The sequence below is a fragment of the Apis laboriosa genome, unplaced genomic scaffold (assembly GCF_014066325.1).
Source record: "Apis laboriosa isolate Shangri-la unplaced genomic scaffold, ASM1406632v1 scaffold16_cov148, whole genome shotgun sequence".
Lineage (NCBI taxonomy): Eukaryota > Metazoa > Arthropoda > Insecta > Hymenoptera > Apidae > Apis > Apis laboriosa.
Genome location: NW_025222129.1, coordinates 994461 through 1021044, shown reverse-complemented (window position 1 = coordinate 1021044; position 26584 = coordinate 994461). Strand labels below are relative to the sequence as shown.

The 26584-nt window shown below is 34.3% G+C and overlaps 2 protein-coding genes across 19 annotated transcripts in view; one reads left to right on the top strand and one right to left on the bottom strand.

Annotated features, from left to right (window-relative positions):
• Positions 1-12005: 12005 nt before the first annotated feature.
• Positions 12006-17163, top strand: LOC122711105 (ATP-binding cassette sub-family G member 1-like). Its single transcript, XM_043929547.1, has 2 exons — positions 12006-12183; positions 14502-17163. Exon 2 carries the CDS (start codon positions 15078-15080, stop codon positions 16875-16877), a length of 1800 nt encoding a protein of 599 aa, XP_043785482.1. The 5' UTR covers positions 12006-12183; positions 14502-15077; the 3' UTR covers positions 16878-17163.
• A 4295-nt stretch (positions 17164-21458) lies between these two features.
• LOC122711024 (protein daughterless) overlaps positions 21459-26584 on the bottom strand; it is an 87478-nt gene continuing 82352 nt past the window's right edge. For 12 of the 18 annotated variants that reach the window (XM_043929387.1, XM_043929392.1, XM_043929391.1 and 9 more), the window contains 4 exons: positions 24697-24786; positions 24128-24273; positions 23838-23992; positions 21459-23740 (listed from right to left, as the gene is read on the bottom strand). In XM_043929387.1, the coding sequence (XP_043785322.1) occupies positions 23696-23740; positions 23838-23992; positions 24128-24273; positions 24697-24786 (436 nt within the window). In that variant the 3' untranslated portion in view covers positions 21459-23695. Of the gene's footprint in view, positions 23741-23837; positions 23993-24127; positions 24274-24696; positions 24787-24862; positions 25521-26322; positions 26413-26584 lie in introns of those variants that run through there. The other 6 variants (XM_043929386.1, XM_043929403.1, XM_043929390.1 and 3 more) reach the window with 5 other exon arrangements.

Genomic DNA, 26584 nt, shown 5'->3' with positions numbered 1-26584 from the left:
TACAAAGCTTGCAACTAACACTGAGCGACAGGTTACTTAGGAATTAATTAATATAGAGATATGTCGCACCTTTTCTTTTTTCCTCGTTCTTTGCCGTTGCTAATCAAATCTCTCGATCGAACGATTTGGCGAAAGGTGAAGGAACTTTGTTAAAATCTCGTTAATATCGTTTCGTATATTTCTTTTTACTTTTTTTTTTACTTCTCTCTTTTTAATAAATTGGAAATGGATGTAACGTTGACGAGCTTTACGTAAACTTTACTTTAGAAGGGAATAAAAAAGAGTATTATTATCGTTTTAAACAAGGTATTGCTTACGATGGATTTTTTTAAAAGTACGAAAATATTTCTGGTTTTTTATCAGATTCTTTTATCCTGTCGCCCTCTGTCTTCCATTTCTTATCAATAGTTTTCAACTCGAAAAGTTTTTTTCCTGATCGGCGGAGAGAAAGTTCGATACACGTTCTCCTAACGAAACAAAGATGGCAGCGTTCAATGATTCCAAACAGTCGGTAAAGAAGTCGTCTTTGTTGCTCGCGAAAAACCATCCTCCGCAAGCCATACCTTAAATCGACACGAGAAATTGCGTAAAAATTGTTTCCATTCTTGCATTCGCATTATGAAGAAACGCGAACAAAATTTCTCGCAATTTTTTCGCGTGATCTAAACGCAGTGCAACCAAGCTAGTCTAAGGCTGCGTCTCAAGGTGTTGCAAAAGAGAAAATATTGTAGCGAGAAAATTAAGTACGTCTATACCACATGCATCAAGTGGCTTGTAAACTGCCCTTAAATTTTCCCGCTTTAAACGGTGTAGCTACCCGGAAAAATCTATGACCCGGCTTAAAAGACGCCGCTTCTAATTGCCCGCTGCGTTGCAAGCAGTTAAAGTAAGTCTCGAGGAGGGGATGGAAGCATTTCTCGAAATAAAAAGAAGAGAGGGAGAGAGCTGGTTGAAGGCATTTCCCGGATTCTGCCTTTTCAAGGAAACGAGCCGGTTGGTACGTAAACCCTTGATACGATTAATTGCGCCTATTGCCAGTTTTTCTCGACCATCTTCCCCTTTCTTTCTTCGAATCGGAAAGAGAAAAATCTCCCTCTCTCTCTCTCTCTCAGGTATTCGTTGCAATTTGTAACTTGAAAGAAGAAGAAGAAGAAAAAAAGGGAAAAGCAGGAAAGGAAAGAAAAATAAAAGAGGAGTGTTACCTTGTCCAAGAGGGTTTGGTAGCAAGTCCGATGAAATTCATAATTTGCCGAAGTTGCTCGTGGCGAGGGCGATAATGGGACCCGGGGTTGCTTTGGGTCTAGCCTCGTTCCTTTTTAAGTTTTAAATAGTTTCCCGCGAGTTTTAATTAGGAAATTCATCCCGCCTCCCGCCATTCGCCTCTATTACTCTCGAGCAAGGTTCGAAGACAGCGTACCAACGGGGGAGGAGGAGGGGCGGTGAAAAAAGGAGTAACGATCGTCGTTTTTCAGTTAACACCGAGGAAAATTGTAGCCAACTTCTAACGAGTATTAAAACACGAACTTCTACATCGGGAGGAGGAGGGCGGAAATATCGTTCGTACGAGGCTATTACGGATCAATGGACGGGAAGGTTACTCCTACTTTTTTACTCTCCTCTACACCCATACATACGTATATATTTAACGAAAGTTGGTAAATTATCGTTAATAATTCGTTTTCGTATTCCTACGAAATACGAAAACCTCGAGCATCTCGTTTCCTTAAACACGAGTGCATATATAAATCAAAAAAAAAAAAAAAAATAACATGGAACGCATTTGCTCGAAGACGAGGAGAATAAAAAAAAAAGGGAGGGGAGAGAAAATATAAAATTACGAAAACAATTGAATTGACTCGAAAATTCATTTCGAATTTTAGGATCATACGCGCGATCAAGTATAGTAGAGTTAATAATTTTCTCTGGAGGAGCCGGTAACGAGTAATGAGGATGGCAGAGGGAGGGGAAGTGGTAGTGGAAAGAAGGAAAAGTGTAAAGCGGCAGCCTCCTCATTGTATCCCGCGTGGCCGGTAAGCATCGATCGTCGTACTTTTTGCTTCACCCCTTTCGCTTTGATACGGCCCAGTCGGAGAAGCATCCATTCCCTCCCCCATTCGCCATCACCCCAACCCCTCCGCCAACCCCATTCGCCGTTTACTTTATTCTTATCTGAAATACTGGAGCGGCGAAGGTGGCCGACGAAGAAGGCTCTCTTTCCCCCTGCTGCCTTTGCAACCCTTCGACCCTACCTCCACCCTCCCTCCCAACCGTCCGCTCTCCCCCTTCTTTCTCCAAGAAGCCACCTCCTCCTCGAGCCGTCCCCCTATGCCTCCCTTTTGCTTCCTTTCCCCAAACGAGAAGGGAAAAAAAAAAAGAGTCGGGGAAAGAAAGGAAAGAAAGGAGGGGATGAGCTGGTCGAAGAGGGGAGAGTCGTTTCGGGGGCGGTGATTTTTACCTTCTCTCTCTCTCTCTCTCTCTCTCTCTCTCACGCGTTCTAATCGCGTATCTACTCGATCTTGATGAGTTCAAGGATTGGATTAACACGATTCACCGTGTTTACAGTTACAATTGGGAGGAGCGAAATTATACGAGTTTGTATAAGCTTTGTAGAAGGAAGGAGGAAGATTTTTAGAGGTTCGACCTTTTTTTTTTACGACTGGACAACAACTCGAGCACAACGCCTCTCTCTCTCTCTCTCTCTCTCACGAGTTTACGTTTTTACGAGTGGCACCCTTGGAGCCAACTCTTTATCGCCTTCACCGCATCACTTTTTAGAAGCGCGTAAAAGGGGCGAGCTATAACTTATAAACCGGCAGAGTTTTTAGTGTCGCGCGATCAACGGCATTCTATTATAAGCCCTCCCCTTTGCATTCGCTATTTTCTCTCCCCGCCCCTCCCCCTCTCCCGAGTTTAATGATCCTCGACCGACACGATCTTTAATTAAGAACCTTCCGCTCCGTCCTTTTTTTCTCTTTGATTATAAAAAAAAAAAGAAGGAAAATCATCTTTCCCTCGCATTTCCATTTCCGTGGCCAAGTAAGTAAGTAAGATATTTCTTCGAAAGGATGAGAAACAAGAAGAAGGAAAAGTTGACCGAATGGGTTCGACTTGTTCCCTTGAAACAACGAATTTCACGATACACGAGTTTTTCCTCTTTCATCCGCAACCCCTATCAACCCCTCGCGTTAACCTGCCCTACTAACCTTGCAGAGGGGAAGAGAAGGAGGAGAATTAACGCAATCTTTAGAGGAATAATTTACGCACGCGTTTTAATTCGTTTCCTCTCTCGAAAGAATTAATCGGATGGTTGTCCCAATTAAAAATTAAACGAAAGAAACGATGGGACACGAATTGAAATTGTTTTCGTAAAAACGAAAGACCCACAGATTTATAGTACGATCGAAATAGTGTCCTTGTTATTATTATTATTTTCTCGAGTCGAGCCGCCATCTTTTGTTTTTGCGAACTCGCCTTTCCTTATCGCGTCATAATTTATCCAACGTGATCCTCCCTTCCTTCCTCCCTCTCCTCCTCCCTCTTTCCCTCCTTCCCCTATTGTCCCCCTTTCAGAAGATTATCAAAAGACCGAAATATCCTCGTCTCGTCTCGTCTCGTCTCGCGAAACTCTTCTTTCCCTCCTCCCTGTAATCGTTTTCCATGAATGGAGAAGAGAAAAATATCAACAAAGATCCGGAAAAAGGATCGAACGAACGATGGAATTAACCGACCGATACTTGCAAATCAGATCGATTAACCACGATTAAACATTCTCCCTCTCTCTCTCTCTCTTTCTCTCTCTCTCTCTCTCTCTCTCTCTCGATGCTTTCGTTCCAACCACTTCCTCGAAGAATGCAATTCTTTGATTAGAAGATGGAGCTGGAATCAGCGGGCGCGTGAAAAGTTGTTTCGCGAGGGGGAATCCGAATTCGGAAGACGGATCGAGCGTATCGCTTGCGGGAATCGGTGGTTTAATTCGCGTGGGTCCCGGGCCGGGGATGTTTCCAGGATGCGTTTGCGAATAGCGGATAATCGAAAAGCCAAGCGACGGGAAAATTGGGAGCGGAGGGTGGCGGCCAATCGTCCGTGAAAATTGAAAAACTATTTCGATCGGGATCGGATGAAGGAGCTGGCAAAGTTGTCAGGGGGAGGAGGAGGAGGTGGAGGAGGAGGAGAGGGGTTACCCGTAAACGCGTAAACCGCTAATGCCGATCGATGGCCAATGGTGTTCCCGACTGGCTCTATGGCGTTTCTGGTTACCCATTAGCGCCATTTGTTAGCTACAGATAAAACTGGCGGCGATTAATCATTGGTTAAACAAGCGAATCGCTGCTTCGTTCCGGATGAAATTTAACGACAAACGGCAAACTAATTGCCGTGCAATTAAATCAATAAACTGCGTCTCTCTCTACCTACGTGCTAAACTCTCTCTCTCTCTCTCTCTCTCTCTGTCTCGTAATTTTATACTCTTCCTCGCGAAACTCGTTAAACGACTATAATATCTCCATTTCTTGCCTTTTTTCTCACGTCCTTTCTATTTCACGCGCATTTAGAAATCGCTGGCTTCGAAACGGTTGGAAAATAATATTCGATGAGTGATGTTATCCGAGTATGTTTCAAGGATAGTTTTAGACAGAAGAGTTGACGATCGAAATAATATAATTGCGTGTACTGCGATAAGATAAAGATAAAGAAGGCGAAGTGGAGCGAGGAAGAGGAGCAGCTGGTTGAAGGGATGAAATTTTCGAAAGAGAGCGATTTTTTTCAACGAATAATGACCGCCATGAAAAATGAATCGGTTCGAGTTCCTTGTTCATTTACGCGTCATTCACACGATTCCAGTGTCGTTCTTCTCCTCCGACTTGCGTGCGTTTGAGTTATCCTTCGAACACTTTAACCCCCTTCCCCTCCCATTCCCCGTTAAATTAAACGCGAGCGGCGAGTTTCGAGTGGGCAGGCGTTATTCAGCGTCGAAATCCGCATCCCCTGGATTTGCTTGCGAGCGTTTTAAAACGCGAATTCCTCCCCCCTCCGATTTAATCCCGTTGCAACGAATTTCGATGAAACAAGTGCAAGTGTGCGCGTATCGAATAACTCCCTTCGAAAGAGGGTATTCGATCATGCAGTTTCTCCGATTCTCTCTCTCTCTCTCTCTCTCTCTCTCTCTCTCTCTGTTCTTTCTTATGAAAGAGGCGGAGGGTTGTTTCCCGGCCAAGTTTTTGCCCGTGGAAAAGATTCGACGAACGAAAGGGAGGGGAGGGGTGGGAAGGAGAGGGAGGAACGAAAGAAAAGAGGGAAAGAGGAAACGACTCGCGATTTCTTGCATACCATTCGCATTACCGGCTCTCCCCCCCCTTCCTCTCCCTCTCTCTCATCCTCTCGAGCATCGAGTCTCATTTGCTTTTCCTTTCGGGCTCTCCTATTCCTTTCGCCTTCCCTTATTTCCTCCCTCCTTGTCTTTCCTTTTTCACCGGTTCATCTCTCTCTCTCTCTCTCTCCTTTCGAGCGCGTTCGCGCAATAAAAACAACGGCGAGCGTTTTCTCGGTCCCGAAGAACCACCTCAGAGGAAAGCACTGACGATGCCGGTCGGTCAATACTCGTGCAAAAAGAAGAGAGAGAAATAAAAGAGGAGGAAAAAAAAAATAAATAAATTCTTTGATGATTAGAGGAGGATTAGAGGATAAAAGATATATAGGTTTGTAGAAATATTTAAAGGAATATTTGGCAATTTTTCATTTATTTCATTAAATTGGTTATATAATTACAAAGTTTGTATAATTACAAAGTTGAATGAAATCATCGTGTTTATTCTTTTGTATAAATTTATCAAGTGTTTTGACTTTCGAGTATATATATATATATATACTTCAAAATATTGTACAATAAAATCGTTTCCATCGCAATTGTAAAAATTTGATGAAAATAAATTTCTTTTTCATTATTTTGTACGTAGTGCAGATATTTCGATCGTCCGGCGCCATCGTTTAAATTCTTGAATAGTTCTACAAGAATGGATAACTCAGCCTCACTTCGATAACCTTTCAAAATATTTTCGGCCATTTTTCACCCCACCACTTCGAACTAGAGAGATTAAGGGTGGGCGAGAGAAAGCGGAGGTAGAAACAATGGAAAAAGTACGGCCATCTTTAATTCCTTCTGCGACCAATCTATGGACAGCAAAGGTAAGGAAAAAAAAATGTTAAGATCGTTTTTCTTTTTATACGTTATATCTAAGTTATATCTAAATCGATAATTATGTAACTATGGCAACATGTTATTTTTTATTCAAATTTATATATCGTACGGGATATATCTATAAATTATATATTTTATTCCTGTAAATCAGGAAAATTAAAAGTTTAATACTTTTTAAAGAGGTGTTACAATTATTCAAGATAAAAAAAGATTGTATATTTTTACAAAAACTGTTGCCTGGATCCATCTTTATCGCAAACGATACATAAGTACATATTTAAAATGATATATAAGAGTATAAATTATTCTTTTCTTTTTAATAAAATATCCACTTGAAAATGTTATGGAAAGAAAAGATATATTCATCGAGAATTTCCTTCTAACTTTTCCAGATAAGAACAATATATGATGAGAAAAAGATAGATATAAAGTAAAGATTTGAGAATCGACGCCATCTCCAGACCAATGTTTAAACAAATAAATAGAATAAGAGCGAATAATTGGAAAAACAAGAATCGATCGTCAATACCATCTTTCGATAAAGCAAAATAGTCAAGAATAGCAAATAGTAGAAAGAGAATAAAGGATAATAGAATTGATCTTCAGCGCCATCTTTTGAATGACAAAGGCATTTCTTAAAAGGTAAGAAGATATAAGATATCGTAAGAAAAAAGAATCAGTGTCATCTTTCGAGTATCAATGACAATTTCTTCAAAGATATAATAAAGTAAAACAGGAATTGAAAACGAGAGCCATCTTTAAAATATCTTTCAAGTAAATATCTTTGATATTCAAAAGATGTCACTAATATTTAATTCCTATCTTTTTATATTGCGCCTCTTATCTATGTTTATTTAATTACTCTTCAGATTATACTGTTTTTACAATTTTTATTATATCTCCCACTTTACTTAGTCATTTATTCAAGATATTTGTAAAAATTAATAATAGGAAAATTTATATAAATAGCTTCTCTTCTTTGAGCTATTTATTACAAATAAAATCTTAAACTCTCTATCTCTATATATCTTGTATAAAAATATTTATAATTTTTCTATATTATTTTTATAGATAAGACTTTATTATTATATAGATAAGAATAAATATATATATAAAATATATAAAATATATATGATTTGATAAATCAATCTTTGTATGTTACAGACAAATCATATTACCATGCCTTTAATATTGGCTTCGTTTATTTACTTCGTTTATTATACTGATATGATAAATTGCTTAAATAGAACTGATTATGCAACCATGATCAGTCATGATTCTACGCTATTTTGTTCAACCTATATACAATTACTGTCATTAGACAACTTGTTAGCCTCTTCTCTCCGTCCATCATCACACACGGTTAACAAGGACAAATTGGAACGGTTTAATCATAATATAGAGATAACTTAAGAATGTATGTTAACGATTATTATTGTTAAAAAACGTTTTTATTGTATTTTGCTTTATGTACTTTTATATTTTAAAATATAATTATGAGGAAATTATATATAATAAAAATTATACATATACATAATAAAAATATTACAATATATATTTATATAATATTATATGATATTTATTATTATAAGAAATATATTTAATTGTAATTTTACATATTTAAAAAAACTTTTGTATTTCGTATTTTGATAAATATTTCAATAAATATTTACATTTTTATAAAAATTATATCTTATTATTTAAATATCTGCACACCAATCCTGAAATCCTTTCATTACGACGAATATCAAAAATTACGATTCGAAAATTGTTGCAGCATAAATAAACGAAAACTCAAAAAAGTAAAGAATTTTAGCAATTCTCCGATTTGATAAAAAATTCTCGGAATTTTCAAAAATTTCTATATTTCTAGTTTTCTTTTAAAAATGTTGCTTTATTTGTAAACAAAAGTTTGTTTATTTACATTTTCCGTTTGTTTATTTACATTTTCAATGTTTATTTACAAAAATTTTCGACAACTTGTAAAAATTTTGGTATTCAGTCCTAAAATTTCCGTTTGTTTATAAACAATGGTCTGTTTATTTTGATTTTCAATGTTTATTTACATTTTTTGTTATTTGTTTTGAGAAAATTCCTGGAAATGACGTCAAATTCCTAGAATTTTCAAAATTCTTGGAAATGACGTCAAATTCTTGAAATTTTCGAAAATTTGTAAAAATTTCGGTATTCAGTCCTAAAGTTTCTGTTTGTTTATAAACAATGCTCTGTTTATTTTGATTTTCAATGTTTATTTACATTTTTTGTTATTTGTTATGAGAAAATTCCTGGAAATGACGTCAAATTCCTAGAATTTTCAAAATTCTTGGAAATGACGTAAAATTCTTGAAATTTTCGAAAATTTGTAAAAATTTCGGTATTCAGTCCTAAAATTTCCGTTTGTTTATAAACAATGGTCTGTTTATTTTGATTTTCAATGTTTATTTACATTTTTTGTTTTTTGTTTTGAGAAAATTCCTGGAAATGACGTCAAATTCTTGAAATTTTCAAAAATTTGTAAAAATTTCGGTATTTAGTCATAAAATTTCCGTTTGTTTATAAACAATGGTCTGTTTATTTTGATTTTCAATGTTTATTTACAGTTTTTCTTATTTGTTTTGAGAAAATTCCTGGAAATGACGTCAAATTCCTAGAATTTTCAAAATTCTTGGAAATGACGTCAAATTCTTGAAATTTTCGAAAATTTGTAAAAATTTTGGTATTCAGTCCTAAAATTTCCGTTTGTTTATAAACAGTGGGCTGTTTATTTTGATTTTCAATGTTTATTTACATTTTTTGTTATTTGTTTTGAGAAAATTCTTGGAAATGACGTCAAATTCCTAGAATTTTTAAAATTCTTGGAATTTTTTGGATTTTCAAAAGCATGTTAAAATTTTTCATTATGTACTTATTTATATCTTATTTGAAAATCTTATGAGTAATTTCATAGTGATATGAAATATAATGAATAGATAATATTGAGTATTACGCTTAATTAAAATATAATTTTACATTATATAATTCTATATTTAAATATTGAATATATATTTTAAGAATAAATGATTAAAAGTCATTATGTTATAAGAATTTTTTCAATGTATTGAAAAAGAAATATGAAAATTATCTGTTGGACTATATTTATATTTTCCGCGAATCACCTTGTACATTCTGATTACGCAATTAAACGTGATTACAAAGTTTTGCGAAAATATTTTGTCAATCAATAATTTATCAATTTTTAAATTTCTATTGTTAATTTATAATTTATTGCAATGAAAAGTTGATATATTTTATAAAGCAAAATTTATTATTCTTAAATTTTAAAAATTATTATTTTTAAAGTTTATATCTGCATTAAGATATTTAAAAAGATGTAAATGTGAAAAAATTTGTGTACAAGAATAAAACTGTATTAATAACAATCGTTAACAATCTTTTTTTCTAAATTAAAGTACTAAAATTTTATGATGCAATTTATATAAATAATTGACATTTATATGGAATTAAGTTGCACACAAATTACATATATCATATTAATAATAAATTTAAATTGCAACTATTTGACAGTTTTTATGAAGAAAATGAATATTTAAATATTAATATTTTCTTCTGCAAACAAAAAAATTACATAAGTAGATAAAGTTAAAATCACGATTTATAATTATATATTACATGTACAATGTAATGATTTAATAAATATTCAAGAGAATTAATTTTTACGATAAATCTTTATTTCCATGAAAAATATTTATTTTTACCATTATTGTATTGTTATTAAAGAATTCAGAAATACTTCAATATTAATTAATTTTTTAAAATATTTTCCAAATTAAAAAAAATCAAAAATTTATTTAAAAAGCTATATGATATTTATATGATAATTTTTATATTACGAATCGTAAATAAATTGCGAAATAAATAAAAAACATCCAAAGAACTTGTTTGAAGGAAAAGAAAAAAAAAAAATATTTTATTCTTTTGAAATTGTTGAAAATGAAACACACCTTTAAATAGAATTTTAAATTGAAAAAAAATATAATTACATAAATATTTCGAAATTGAATTCACATTTAATTCTTCCTTTTTCTTTTTATTTTTCGAAACTAAGTAATAACTAATTAATCAAGAATAGATAAATAAATATTACGAGTATAATCATGCGAATAAATAATATATGTACATTTATATAAATATTAAAAAATATACATTCTATAATTGTAACGAAAAAATGAATTCAAATATAAAATATAAAATATATGTATGTAATATATAAGAAATACAGAAATATTTTAATATATATATTTTATATAATATATATTATATACATATTATATAAATATTACGTAATTATTATATTGTGCTGTAATAATAAATATAAAAAATTTTCTAAAGTATTTATTAAATCAAAAGCGTAGACGCATTTAATCTTTTTATATTACGTATTCAATCTTTATATCACAAAAACTTGTTTCGTGAAATAATTATAATATTTAATTCATTTCCTTCATTTTTTGTTAACTTAATAAACTCTTGAATACATTAAAGTAGTTACAGCTAGTTTAAAAAAAAAAAATCTATAATATTTTAAAGATTATCATTTCATTTCAACTTCATTATAATAAGAAAATTAAAAGTTTCATTTTCACTGTAATAAAAAAATTAAAAATTTCATCGTAACTACTAATTATATCGATATTAGATAAAATCTTTTATATCAATCATCAATCTTATGTACATATGTAATAAAATAAAAAAATAAAATTTATATATATATATATATATATATATGTATGACTTTTTTAATAATGTATATTTATATAAAAGAACAAATTCATATAAATGTACATATTAAATGTTTAATCATTAATCTTAATGATGAAAATAATTTATTTACGTATTTGCTCATTTCGTTTAATGAGCGAATAAAAATTGTTATTTTAATATTAAAATATTTAAATAGTTATAAATATCATATAACAATGTATATGTAATTATTATTACATTATTACATGTACATAAATTAATTTTATTTATCTATCGTGTATTCATATCCGATGAAACTTTTTCACCATTCTTACCATTCTTCATTTTTCTATCTATACAAAATTTATCAAAAATTTACACGAAAAAAAACGCGAATTTCTTTCTTTATCGACAATTATATCTTGTTCTTTCAAAATCAAAAAAGGAAGGATCATTTCGAATTTCAGATATTATATATGTTCATAATTCCTATATAATTCTTAAAGATTGTTTAGAAGCAAAATCCATTGTTTTTTTAATTACGTATTCGTAATAAGATACGTGTCTTGTAATACGTGAAATTCATATTTTTTTCTTTCAATCATCATGGTATTTTTCCTTTGTCTCTACATATTGTTATTAAAAAAAAAAAAAAAGAGAAAGAGAAAGAAAAAAAAAGAAAATATCTATATATATTATATTTATATATATATTTTTTATTTCTTATTTTTAATCATCCTTCGATTCACTGGTCGTTTCTTACGTTGCATTACGTTGATACAATCTTTCGAACACGAATCGAAAGGAATAATAAAACCGCATTCTCAAAGTTCTTGAAAGAAATATATACGCCCTTGAAATTAACTTCCGAGAGGCAAATCGAAAGGCGGAAGCTAAAAAAAAAAGAAAAGGAAAAAAAGAAACGAAAAAAAGAACTTACATGGCAAACCAGAAAATTTAAATAAAGATCACAAGAATTCCGCTGAACGAGTAGGGTTAGCTACGAGGAGGGCATATCGGCTAACTTATTCTTACTTCTTGTCCATGATGAGCATTGACGCGCAGTCTTTGAGCTGGTGCGCTCAGTAAATCGTCGCTTATCGTCGATACATCGTCGCTAGTTTCTCGAATTGAGCAATGAATTATATTTAAACATTATCTTTAAAAATCACTCTAAATTTAATTTCGTGTTAAATTGTGCAATAAGTTTAAAATATTGATTGAGAAACGATATTCGAGTTTCAATTTAGGTGAGTGAATCGATCAGTTATTATTATATCCTATCTCTCGAAACTTCTTCTTTCAAGATTAGATACGTTGAAATGTAAACATATTAGAAATAACGACAAAGTATGTACTTAGCCGTGATAATGATATTCAAACAAACAATTAAACAAAGGCTTAACAGTATAAATCTTACCTAATAGCAATAATTCTTTTATAAAAGATAAATTTGTTTGAAATATCGAAGTATACGTATAATATAGTATATATAGTATATATAATATAGTATATACGATATATATATATATATATATATATTGTACATATTTCTTAGAAAATAGATATTTATTCAAAAGTCATTAAACTTTCGAGATCATAAATCAATACATCGTGTAATAAATAATTTTTTTATACCATTACGTTAAATTTATGATCAAGTGGCATTTAAAAAAAAAAAGAAAAAAATGATAAAATTGCAATAATTTCGAAACGAAGTACGATCAAAATTGAATCGAAGAAAAAAAAATAGTGAAAATATATTTCAGAAAAAAAAAAAAGATGAAAAAAAATGAATATTTATTATTGTCTATATATATTTCACAGTGAAATAATTTCTAATTGATTAAAACAGTCTTGAAATTGTTTTTAAAATAGATATTACAACATTATTTGCTATTTCTTTCTTACATAAATCTCATTCAGAAGGCTAAAAAATCACTTTTACGTGTAGGTTAATAGATTTTTTTTTCTTTTTTTTTTAGAAAATTATTTTTCTTACGTTACTAATTATTTTTCTTCTAAATATTTTTCTTCTTCATTCTGTTATTATTATTGCATGTATTAATTTCAATTTCAGTACACATCACGATTATAATTTAAATTATAATTTTATAATTTAGAAGAATTATTTTTCTGCCGTCGCTCATTATCATTATACGTTTTTTTTTTTTTTTCATATTATTTTCAAATAATTATTGTATAAAAATCAAGAAGGAAGATTTGAAGAATTCATTCGAGGCACTTTTAAAATGAAATTCTTTATTATTCATATTATAAATAGATATTCGATTTTAAAGGAAATCAACTAATTTAAACTACGCAAATTATTAATGATACGTTAACAATTTTAATTCGATCAATATTTTTCTATTCTTTAACTTTTACTAATAACTTTTTAAAAAGACCGATAATAACTACTTAATATTCACATGTATAAAAGATATAAAAGATATAATTGCTTGATGTTATTGTTCAGATATTATTCAAGGATACGTTATATAGATATAAAGATATAGGATATACACGAACAAGATCGGTTTATCACGTTGCTTGATAGTCGCAAATAAATTTGAAACAATTTGAACAAAATGATTCCGATGAGATCGAAACAAAAATTTCCACCATTATGGCCATTTTTCAAATTACAAAGCGAACTAACGCGCGCGTCGAACGATCCTTTTTTTCGCTTTCACGAGGCAATAAATTTCCTCGCAACAATTTTATAACTAATTAATGGATAATATAAAATTCCTAGTCGCAGAATGATCATGCTTTCTTTCATTTATTATTATTAATAACAGACGTATAAAAAATCGCGCGGATCTAGTTTAACCTAGAGAAATATAGAAAATAAAAGAGAGTCGAAGACTCGAATAATAATTAAATTTTTCATCTGAAAATGAATTGACAATAAAATAATCCGTCTCGAAGAATTGTTACTTATACGATTCACATATTACATCATATCAAATATCATCGCGTTGATCGCTAAAAAATTAAAAAAAAATTCAAATTTTGAGACTACCTTCAGAACAGACTGTTCTTTCCTTTTTTCCCGTCTTTATCGATAAAATTATATGAATAACTTTATAATAAATTGGCTATAATTTGAAAAGTAAGCATTTTTAATTTCCTTATATCCGAATCTATTCTAATAGCATAATTTAGATAGCGCGTAATATAGTTTAATTATAGTTTCAAAGTAGTTCGATACGTAATGTGTTTTAAATCTAATAAATTTTTCAGCTACTATCGGAGCAACTGAATAATAACAATTGAACGAATATACATAATGAAATATATATATATATATAAGTATAGATATAGACTGTAATATCAACGATGACTGTACTTACGAATAGGAAAATCATGGTAAAAGAGTAAACCTATGAATAAACGCAATATATTATTTTGTTTTTCCATCATTATTAAATGATTATAACATATATATATATATATAATTAATCTTATCTCGTTACATAATTATTTACGATGAAATAATAACGATGCAAACATTCTTTCAAAAATTAATTTTATTAAACATTCCGAAACATATTTGTTACAGATTCATTGGAGAGATATGCAATGAATAAAACAATGATAATATAACGAAACGAATCGTTTTTTCTCAGGATGATAACCGAAACGATAATAAAGAGGAAAATCGAGGAAAATAAATTTCAAATATTGTGAAATCGTTTACGTGCGAAATATTCTTTTTATTGCGAAATTTAAAGAAGAATACCCAAGGCGAGAACGGCGAAGAAAAATCGACGGGAGGAAAGGGGGGGGGGAAAAAATATCTCGATCTCGAATTGCGAAGAAATATCGAAGAAGGCGACGGCAAAAAGAAAGATCAAGTGTTGTTGATCTTAAAATTGAATAATGTCTTCCCGTACCAGTTTCTCGTACGGGATTCCACGACTATTATTATTCGGAAAAGTCGTTCAAGTCGGATCGGAAGTCGGACGCTTCGATCTCGTTTGCTCGGAAGCTCTTTCGCGTAATACATTTCGTGATCGTTTGAGAAAGGGATAAGATAAGGCGAGACGATAGATACGCTCGCCGAGAGAGAAAAGCAATCGTCTCGCCTCGTCGTTGTAATAGTTGGAATTAAAAAAAAGAATAAAAAAGATCAGCGATGAGTCAGAGAAGCGTGTTGCTAGGCCTGCCAGATGTCGACACGATAGATATCGAGTTCAACGACATCGCGTATGAAGTTGACGTTGGTTTATGGCGAGGCAAGCGGAAAGAAATTTTGAGGAAGATCGACGGACGGTTCAGGAACGGGCAATTGTCGGCCATAATGGGGCCCTCGGGCTCGGGGAAATCGAGCTTGTTGAACGCTTTGACGGGTTTCAAGAGAAATTGTACGGGCCAGATCAGATACATCGGGAACGGGAATAAAGAGATACGGCAAGGTTACGAGAAGCAATGCTGTTACATTCAACAGGACGATCAATTTTATCCCCTGTTCACCGTCTCCGAAACTATGTGGATAGCGAGCAACCTGAAAATCGGCAACAATCTCAACGAAAAATTCAAGGAGATATTGATCGAGGAGATATTGCACGACCTGGATCTGAGCAAATCGAGGTATACGAGGTGCGGGAGATTGAGCGGGGGGCAAAAGAAGAGGCTGAGCATCGCGTTGGAGTTGATCGACAATCCGCCGATCATGTTCCTCGACGAGCCGACCACGGGCCTCGACTCTCAATCCTGCAACCAATGCATCAGATTGTTACGAAATCTGGCCAAAACCGGGAGAACCATCGTCTGCACCATCCACCAGCCCAGCGCTGTTGTCTACGAGATGTTCGACTACGTCTACCTTTTGGTGGAAGGGAGATGCATGTACAAGGGGGCTACGAGGGACACGATTCCCTATTTCGCAAGCGTTGGCCTCCATTGTCCCAAGTATCACAATCCGGCCGATTTCATGATCGAGGTGGTGACCAACGAATACGGGAATTTCAACGATCAATTGATCGCGTTGGCAGCAAGCAGGAAAGACAAGTATTGGCAAACGGATGCGATTTCGAGGAAGGAGGAGGAGAAGGAGGAGAAGGAATATGGGAAGGATATGAAAAAAGTCGTGATGATCAGGCAACCCTCGGAATACGAGAAACTCTTCGTCCTGATGAAACGTTACACGGTCCATTTGTTCAGAGATTGGACCAACATTTATTTGAAATTGGGCATTCATTTCTCGATAGGTGTGCTGCTCGGCTTGCTTTACTTCGGAGCCGGCCAGGACGGGAGCAGAAGTATCAACAACATCGGTTTGATCCAAGTCGTTGTCATTTATCTGTGTTACACGAGCATGATGCCGGCCGTACTATTGTTCCCCTCGGAGATGCCCGTGCTGAAGAAGGAAAGATTCAACAATTGGTACAAGTTGAAGACGTATTACTTGGCCTCGTTCATATGCAGTATGCCCATACAAATAATATTCTCCGTCGTTTACGTTCTCCCCATTTATTTCATAAGCCATCAACCGCTCGACGTAAACAGATTTCTTATGTTCTTGATACCGGCAATTTTGATCACTCTGATATCGGAAAGCGTGGGCCTCGTGATAGGCTCCGTCCTAAATCCCGTGAACGGCACATTTTTTGGCGCCATTCTATCATCTAGCATGTTGGTCTTCTCGGGTTTCATGATCCTTTTTAATCATATGCCACGCATCATGTATTACGTCAGTTACGTAAGCTATATAAAGTATTCCCTGCACGCAATCATTCTCGCAATGTACGACTTCAATCGGGAGAAATTGTTTTGCCCCATTATATATTGTCATTACAGCAATCCCGACAAAATATTGTCGGAATTTTTGATGACGGATCGCGATTTTTGGGTTGATATCGCGGTGTTGGTCTCCACTTACGTGATATTCAAGATAGTCGGTTATTGTACGCTCAAACGAACACTTACCATATAAGGCATCGATCTTTTTCTTTTTCTTTTTCTTTTTTCAATTGCGTATATTTGTTTAATTAATAGTAATTAATAATAATTAATAATAAACGATAAATAAATATTGGCTGTGCATCGATTATAAAAAGCTTAGAATTTAATTTCACGTAAAAAGCGTTTTTTCTTCGAGCATCCGTTTAAGCCGATTCGACGCGAGGATGAAAAAAAGAAACGATCAATTAGAACGTGTATTATAAAACTTGTATTATAAAAGTTAATGTAATAATTATATAACCCGATCAGCAATTTAATCATTCGTATTTTTTTGCGTCTATATTATATATTGCAACTTTTAATTTTTTTTTTCTTTTTTTACGTAATAATCTTTTTTATCGTATCTATGGTGTAATAAAATCGAATTTACGATACAAATGACTTTTTTTTTTTTAAAAACGAGGACGAGGAATAAATATATCCAATTAAAATAAAATTTTTTTCCGCTTCTTCGCTTCTTCGAAGAATAACATAATCCACCTTCGAACTACACGTTTCGTTCTCGATTTCGATGATAGAAGTAGAAGATAAAAAAAAAAAAAAAAAAAAAAAAAAAAAAAAGAGAGAAAAATTATTGAAACGCATTCTTCTTGGAAACTTCTGTTGAAAATCTGTATTACAAATTTGTGCAGATCGACGACATTATATGTTATATATATATATATAAAACTTTAAGATGAATACGATTAAAATTGATCAAAAATATAATATCTATCGTACGCTGCACCTATCCGATAATTAAAATTATAATTAAACATATCTAAATATATCTACACTATGTATATGCGTTTTTGAATTATTGCCTCTAAAATATTTGGGCGATTGTTAAAAATTATTAAAATTTAAAATGAGACGCATCTAAAAGGCATCTAAAAAAGGAATAAAAACGATATAAGTAGCAACGATACGATAATTGTGACGCATATAATACTGGGAGTGTATATAACTGTACAAACGGAAGCTCGAGTGAGAAAGAAGAAAAAAAAGTATGTCAAGCGATAAATAAATGGAAAAACAAGCGGAAAAAAAATACATATATATATATATAAAAAAAAAAAACGAAACAAAAGAAACACGAAAGAAGTCGCAATCAAGCAACACAACAGTGATTATGGAAAAAATGGCACATTTATTATATTATTAGTGATAATAATATTACTAGTGATAATTATACATTTTTTCTCTTTCTCAAACGAAATGCTCTTGACGCACACTCTTTTCGTTCTCACACGCTTTCCCATTCACGCTCTCTTTCTCTCTCTCTCTTTCTTTCTTCATCTCTTTCTCTCTCTCTCTCTCTCTCTCTCTCTCGCTCGCTCACTCTCTCTCTCTCAATATATGCATAATAATTTCAGCTCGTGCTTCATCGATGTTAATAGAGTCGCATCTGATTTTGTTAACGATCGCATGCATGTCGGAAAGATCGTTTATCTTGTTAAGGCCCGGTGTTACACGAACTAGTCAACGCCAGACCTGCGTACGTTTCTTCTTTTTAATTACATATTATACAATAATGTCGATTAAGATCTAATATACACTTGTGTTAATTCACTTGTCGACTTGTCACGTGTGTCTCAAGCAAACGAGAGGAGTCATCGGTATCGCCGTCCGATCGCAATTCTTACTAAATTTATACTTTTATCGACTTTTTTTTTTTTTTTTTNTGTCTTTTTTTTTTTTTTTTTTTTTTTATATCTCAACGAAATGTATATTTTTTTTTTTTCCCCCTCTTCTCCTCTTCTCCATTTTTCTTTCTTTCCTTCTTTCTTTCTTGCTTGATCTCTTTCCTCTTCCCATTAACGCAACACGACTTATAATATAATATAAATATAAGACGACTTCGTCAATCAACGGTGAACGATTGTATCGATCCGATTCAATGTTTGTGACACGAGTTTCAAAGTTCCAAACACAATTTGAGAGAATTTTGAAAATCGTGATCTCGCGTGATTCAACTTTAAACGATCCATACAATCTTCACGATGATATTCGGTAAGTAACAAAATCTCGATCTCGATCTCGATACGATCTGATATGCTGAAAGAAGGGAAAAGGCTAAGAGAATTAGAATAAAAAACAAGGGGGGGGGGAGAGAGAGACGTGATGGGCATTTTCGGGCACACTCGATTAGACGATTAAAATTCTTGAAAAATTTGAGATCATATTTCAATGTCGACGAGTATAATCAATCAAAGAAACAATTCTCAGTGAGTTTTTCTACGTAGTTTTCTAATATAAATATTTGCGCATCGCGTATATATCACGTATATGGCTAGAACGGCGAATAGATGTTACCATGATCGGTAATATTCATCAAAAATGCATTGATGATTTATACGAAACGTGACTAATATCGATGATTCTGAATAATAATGTAAATCGTAAATATTTTTTTTCCCCCTTTTTTATTTATTTCTTTTTTATTATTTTGTAATTATCATTTTTCTAAGAAATATAATTTTAATTCGTAATCGTCATTTTTCTAAAAATATATAAATATATATATATATATATATATATATATATATTTTTAAGTAAAATTCTTGATATTACGAATAGAAAATAATATCCGGTTCTTTGGCAATTAAAAGCAATTAAAATTTTTTATTCTCACAATTTATCGCACGATTATCCTGTTAAAAATAATGAGAGAGAGAAAAAAAAAAAAAAAAAAAAGAAAACAAAAAGAAAAGAAAATCGTTCGCAACAAAATTTTCATCCAATGTTTTTTTAAGCTCTTATGTTTCGTTCCATTTTATCGTCGAACTTGAAAGATGATTATTATTATTATTATTAATCACAACGTTATAGAGCACCACTCGTTTCCATTTTCGTCGGCCATACATAAAACACACACGCGCGCACGCGTAAAAATGCCCACTGCCTCTCTTTTCGCGCGAAGAGTTGGAAAAAAAAATTTAAGAGACAGAAGTAAAAGAAGAGAGAGAGAGAGAGAGAGAGAGAGAAAAGTATCCCGAGAGAGTGTGAAAATGCAATCGATACCGTGGCGATTGAAAGCGAGACGAACAAGTTCGCGCAGTAACGGAACTACGCGAAGAGACCCTTTTCGGCGATCCTCGATTTCAATTGGAACCGAATTGCACACTCTCCTCACTCTCCTCTTTCTCATTTCGACTATCTAAGACTATCGACATGTGGTGCCTAGCTTAGACGGGCTTACGAGCTATTTATTGTCGTTATTATTTTACATGATTACCATTCGCGAATATAAGTGTGTGATCGCATCGATTTTGCGTATCGTTATTTTTTTTTCGTGCCTAGTTTTTTCAATGAATCCCATGAATCGCCGCCGATCTCCTATCGTAGTATCGTGGTGTACAATTAACAATTAATCACCTAGGCTTGCCTCCTTTTCGCTTGTTTCCATTCCTTTCCCTTCTTTTTCTTTCTTTCTTTCTTTCTTTCTCTTTTTTTTTTTTTTATTAGATATTAAAGATATCTATCCGCGACGTGGCGCGACTCTTATCAATGGAATCTCGATTAAACGTTAGAAGCGAGGTTGTGCGAGTTAACTCGATCGGGTTGGCCACACGATTCTCATGAACGAGAAACGATTGCAACTGTTGCGACCGTTTACAAGTCGATATTTTTTTTTTCTGTTTATGGCCTGTTTCGACGACGGTCCTGAATATTGAAACGAGCTACGCTTTCCTTCTTTTGTTTCTCGATAGATATCTACCTATCTCGAACACTGGACGAATAATTCTACTTCAACTTTTTTCTCAATTCGCTGGATGACGTTTCAAAAGAAATCAAAGAGTCGAGAAAGTTCGATCGTTGGTCGGATTTTGAGACAATAGCGAGAGAGGAATGTAAAGGTAGTAGAAAAAGCAAGATGTGTATTTTATATCTTCTTTCTTTTCGTTTTTCTTTTTCCTTTTTTTTCCTTTTGCTCTTGGACCGTGCGAAACAGATCGATATGCTTTTGAAGAAAAATATAGCTGTGCGAATACGCATGATATGTTTCGAGGAGAGGATGATCTATCGTGTTCGCGAAGGCGTAGACAGAAGCAAAAGACAGGAAAAAAAAATGTAAGAAAAAAGAGAAAAAGAGAGAGCGAAGAACAGAAATGAGGCGGAGCAAAACACGGGCACTTACGAAAAAAAAGTCTTATCGTCGGTTCCTTTATTTCTTGCTTGTTGTTGTTCTTTTCTTCATATTTTTTTTTTTCCCATTTTTTTTTTATTTTTCTTTTTTTTTTTTTTTATTCAATAAAATTTATTTAAGAATCTAAATAAATTAAAATACATGGCAACTGGGTACACATTGAGTTGAGCTATATTTTTGTTCAAAAACAAAAATGTCCCCTTTTACTCTCACGAAGGATCTCCTCGGCGATCATCAATCGATAATAATAATAATAATAATAATAATAATAATAATAATAATAATAATAATAATAATAATAATAATAATTAATAATAATTAATAATTAATAATAATAAATCATTATCGTGACAATAATAATAATAATAATAACTATAACCATCGCCATATTGATGACGATATTAATAATAATAAAAATAATAATAATAATAATAATAATAATAATAATAATAATAATAATAATAATAATTATAATAGTAATAATAATAAAAATAATAATCGTAATAAAGTAATTGATTAGGCGTACGTTACTGCTGTATATATACAATTATGCGAGAGATATGTTTGAACTTTTTCCGTATTAGATTGTGTTAGATGACCCGATATATTTTTTTTTTCTTCTTCTCCTTCTTCTTCTTCTCTTTCGCTCTCATCTCCTTTTCCTATCATTTATCTATACATATATTCTCGTATTGTTATTAAAACCTTGCACTTATATACGCACTTCCTTCGCACACGGTCCGAAACGCTAACACAGAAACGATTCCACCGCGTGCTTGCACCGCGAATTCAACGCGAAATTCCTCCTCTCTTTTCTCTCATGCGCACACGCACACGCACACGCACACGCACGCACGTACGCACGCACTCTCTCTCTCTCTCTCTCTCTCTCTCGCTCTCTCGCTCTCTTTCTCTTTCTTTCTCCGTCAATCGTTATGCTTTCTCGATCAATCTCGTTCGCACGCGTAAGTACAGAAAATTTGCCAGAACCAACTTTCACGGGACCTCGATTCACACTGAACGCTCGCTAAAACAGTCGTCTCTTCAATATATATATATACAGTTTTATTCATTTTTATCACCAATCACCGAGGACCATCGTAAAAGAACTCGCGGTTCCCTTTTCTTTTTGTCTGTCTGCTTATCTTTGCGATATTTACACGAACTATAGAAATATCTGAGAGAGAGAGAGAGAGAGAGAGAGAGAGAGAGAGAGAGAGAGAGAGAGAGAGAGAGAGAGAGAGAGAGAAGAATGCTAGTACCGAGTCCGAGGAAAGGGAAAGAAAGAGAGAGAAAGAGAAAAGAAATAAAAAATAAAAAATAAAAAATAAAAACACGTCGAATCGATCATCGATGATGAGAAACGAGAGCGAGAACGATGAGCTCGCGAAGCGCGCCGTTCATGTTGCGATCATCCTCGGCCATTGTCACGTTTTCTCTCGTCGTCGCCTTTTCGTTTCGTTTCGTTTCGTTTCTTTTCTTTTCTTTTCTTTTTTTTTTTTTTTCTTTTTCTTCCTTTTTCCACCCTTTGTCAAGGGCGGTGCACACCTCCTGGAGCTATCCGCCCTACACGCAACATAACGCAACGATATCTCGATAGATTACATTACACAAGAAAAAGTGGGCAACTTCAACAAGAGAACGGGGAGGGGAGGGGAGGGGAAGGGAGAGGGAGGACGAGAGGGAAGGAGGAGGAGGAGGAGGAGGAAGAGGAGGTGGAGGTGGGGTGTTCCGGTAGCGGGGATCGATCGCCTCAATAAAATCTCGATCGTACTACACGTAAAGTTTTCTTACATCTCGAAAGAGAGGAACCATATTCCTTTGTTTTTCTCGCTATTTATAAAAATAATTTCAAGCCGCCTTCGGGGAGTGGAAGGGGGGTAGATGCCTCTTAAAAGCACACGCGATCGTTTTCTTCTTTCCCTCTAATAACGCTTCTTTCATGAACATACAGAAAAATTTTCCTTCTCCTCCGATGATCTCCCTCGTACCGCGCCTTCCACGTACGAGCAAGTTACGTCCAAGGAAAACATTGTTAACGAATATTTAACATGTATACCGACCACTAGTCGTTTCGTACGGATCGAGCAATTTTCCATTCTCTATGGAAACGCGGCATCCGTATTTTTTTTTTTTTTTTTTTTCGATAACGCTCGCTCTACCATCGTCTCGATATAGAGTAGAAACAATAAGTTTCCTTCGTAAAGAACGTAACAGGAATTACGTACGTTCGAAGAGTGGAATCTCGATATACATATATATATAAATACATATATATATATATGTACGTAATGATCCTTTCAAGATCGAAATTTTACAGTGGAAAAGATTTTTTTTCATTACCAATAACGAATCGATGAAAAAATACTTGTTTTTGACGATAATCTTCGACGAAACGATGTAAAAAAAATATATCTCGAAAAATATTAAACTTGTTTTTAATAATTATAATAATAATAAAAAGAAGAAGAAGAAAGAAAGAGAGGAAAATATTTACTCTCGATCGTGAAAGGGTTCTTCTGGCTCGGTACAATCGGGCACGATCGGGAAAAGATCTTCTATCTGTATGTTCGAGTTCTGGAAAACTTTGAAAAAATCCTATGACAAGTTTAAGCCGTATCTACCCCTTAGCACAGGATCATACCGCCACTGAGCCGCTGCTACTGTGGCTGCGATGGATTGTGTTGAAGCGGAGGTGGCGGGCCCTGCAACATCATTACATCCTTAATTAGAAATACGTCTTTCATCCCCCCTACCCTCTGTGTTACGCTCATCTTTTAATCGGTGAAAGAAGATATTTACAGGCATCGCGGAGAAAGGGGGTTGAGAATGCGCGTGGGGGTGGGGATGAGGATGAGCTATGTGCGCCGCCAGATGCCCGGGTAGTTTAGGTCCATCCTCTGCCTTCTCTTCCTCCCTTCTCTTCAAACACGCTGCCTTTGGATTGAGGTTTCGTTCTGTAAAAGATAGAGAGAGAGAGAGAGAGAAAATAAATATATATTCCCAGAATTCCTCCATTATTAATATTGATATTGATATCAAGAAATCTTCTTTTTCTTCTTCCTCGAAAAGGAAGAAGAAATTTCGCGTACCTCTGACTTGCTGCTCCAACGTCATGATCACTTCGACAGCCATATTCAGGATACCAAGCTTGGTCTGAGGTTTGTCCGTTTTTAAATGCGTCATGCACATTCTACCGAGCTCCTTCAACGCCTCGTTGATGTCTCTGATACGTATCCTAAAGGGAGGGAGGGAGATTAAGAAAAAAAACTTTGATCAACTTTTTGCTCGAGTCGATTCGCAAATTCGAAATTCACAAATTCGGATAAACGTTTCAACACTTTTCCTTAACTTTTCCTTTTGCAAACGGTTCCCATCCACCCGGTTTCTCACCGGTGTGCGTTTAATAAAATTAATAAAAATATCTCTCCCTCGAATCGGAAGGAAGGAAATTTTTGCGCGCGTTGCTCTTTGAGAGAGATGCCGTTCGCAAGAGAGAAAGAAAGGGGTTGAAAATCTGCGATTGATCGCCTCTTTTGTGTCACATATACATAGAATACGGGCCAAACTCTCCTCGAATCGCTCGACGCGAAGGGGGGGGCCAGCAAGAGCGGAGATTCGCCATGAGTTCACTGCACACACTTTCGTCGGATTCTCTTACCTTTCCCTAGCATTGTTCGCCTGCCGCCTCTCTTTCTCCCTTTGTGCCTTCACATCGGGATCATCATCCTCGTCCTCGGCGCTCGAACAACAGTTGCGCAATAACAATACTCGATTAATCACCTGACGTGGGCGATATATATATGTGTGTGTGTCTGTGTGTATGTGTGTGTATATTTTGTCCTTTGGATCGAGCGCGCACGACGATTCGACAGCAGTGAAATCGACGACGATCTTTCGTTCGAATAAGGAAACGAAAAGTCGATGTACCGGAGGAATCTTCGTAGAAAGGAGAGAAAAAGAGAGAGAGAGAAAAAGAGAGAGAGAGAGAGAGAGAGAGAGAGAGAGAGAGAGAGAGAGAGAGAGAGAAATATACAGTTTCGACTTCCCGTTATATATATTATAATTTCTCGAAATCTACCCGAATCGAATGCAAGTTGCGATTTCATCGAGTTGAACACACGCAGATCGCTATACATCTGTCTGATCGAATGAAAACTTGTGTGGTTATGGACAGAAATCCAGGTTTTCCAATTCTTTCTCGAAGGCCCGTATTCTTTGCACATAGAACAAAGAGAAGTGAAGTAAAAGAAATCGCATGGAGAGAATGAACAGGATTGAAACGCGCTGGGTGGACACCCGGACTTCGTCCCGAGTTATTTACCTGGAAAACAATTTTCAGAATTTCGGGAGGGGGATTTCTTTTCGGGGGAGGGAAGGAGATTGGGTGAACGACGAGACGTGGAGACGTGGAGACGGGATGGAACGAGAGTGGGCGAGGGGGAGGGAAGAAGAGAGATGATCTTCGGAAGAAGATTGCCGAGTCTGAAAGAAACGAATCTGAATTATATACAAAGAGGATGTCGTTCTCGTTTCGAATCGCGAAACATATTAGAGAGAGAGAAAGACAGAGAGAGAGATCTATAATATAATAATCGTAACAATTTAAAAAAAAAAAAAATAGAAAAAAAAGAGGAAGAAGAAGAATCGATATTAAAGAAGATAACAAAGAGTCTAGAACTCGATGCAACGATGCATAGAAAAATGTGCTTGTACGTTCTAAAAAAAAAAAAAAAAAAAAAGAAAAGAAAAAGAAGAAAAAGAAGAAGAAGAAGAAGAAGAAGTGGTGGTAGCATGCCTGGGGAGAAGAAGAGGGGGGAGGGGGCGGCAGGGACCGAATCGCAGGTGAATTAAAATGAGACTGATTGGGAGGCGAGCACGAGAATCTGTGGATCTTCCGCCTGATCTCGTATCATTTCTGTCCTTAACCAGAAACATTTTAATTGTCACGCTAAAATACGGGCCTCGTTTCGAAAACAGAGAAAGCATTTTTCCAAATATCGAAAATTATTGTTTCTCGAATTATTTCATTTACGCTTTCTCTTATTTTTCGTATATATACATATATATATATATATATACGTACATATACTTTTTTCTTTTTTAAATTTTTCTTTCATTTCTTGCTCGACTCGATCGAAACGTTGAGCATGCATAAAAATTACACGAGAGGATAGAGTGCGGGAGTCCGTGGTCCCGTACCATAAATAGAAGGAAGAATAATATCTGAGAGAATTTGGGATATAATAAACAACTTTGGGTGTGCTTACTGCGTGTGTTCACTAACCTTTCACGCACGTTGTTGGCCTGGCGACGTTCCTTTTCGCGCACCGCTTTGGTGCTGGGATCGTCGCAGTCTTCGTCAGCGCTCGAACAACGGTTGTTTGAATACAATCGATTAGTTAAAAAAAATTGCCATCATGTCACGATGAACAACGAGAGAGTGACCGTAGTTCTCTATCTCTCGTCGTATCGTATCGTTCGTTTTCTCGGTTGTATCGAGAGAAAGAGAGAAAGAAAAAAAAGAAAAAAAAAAAAAAAAAAAAAAA

Excerpts from the sequence above, each read along its gene's own strand:
- LOC122711105 (XM_043929547.1), top strand. The coding sequence starts at position 15,078 with ATGAGTCAGAGAAGCGTGTTGCTAGGCCTGCCAGATGTCGACACGATA.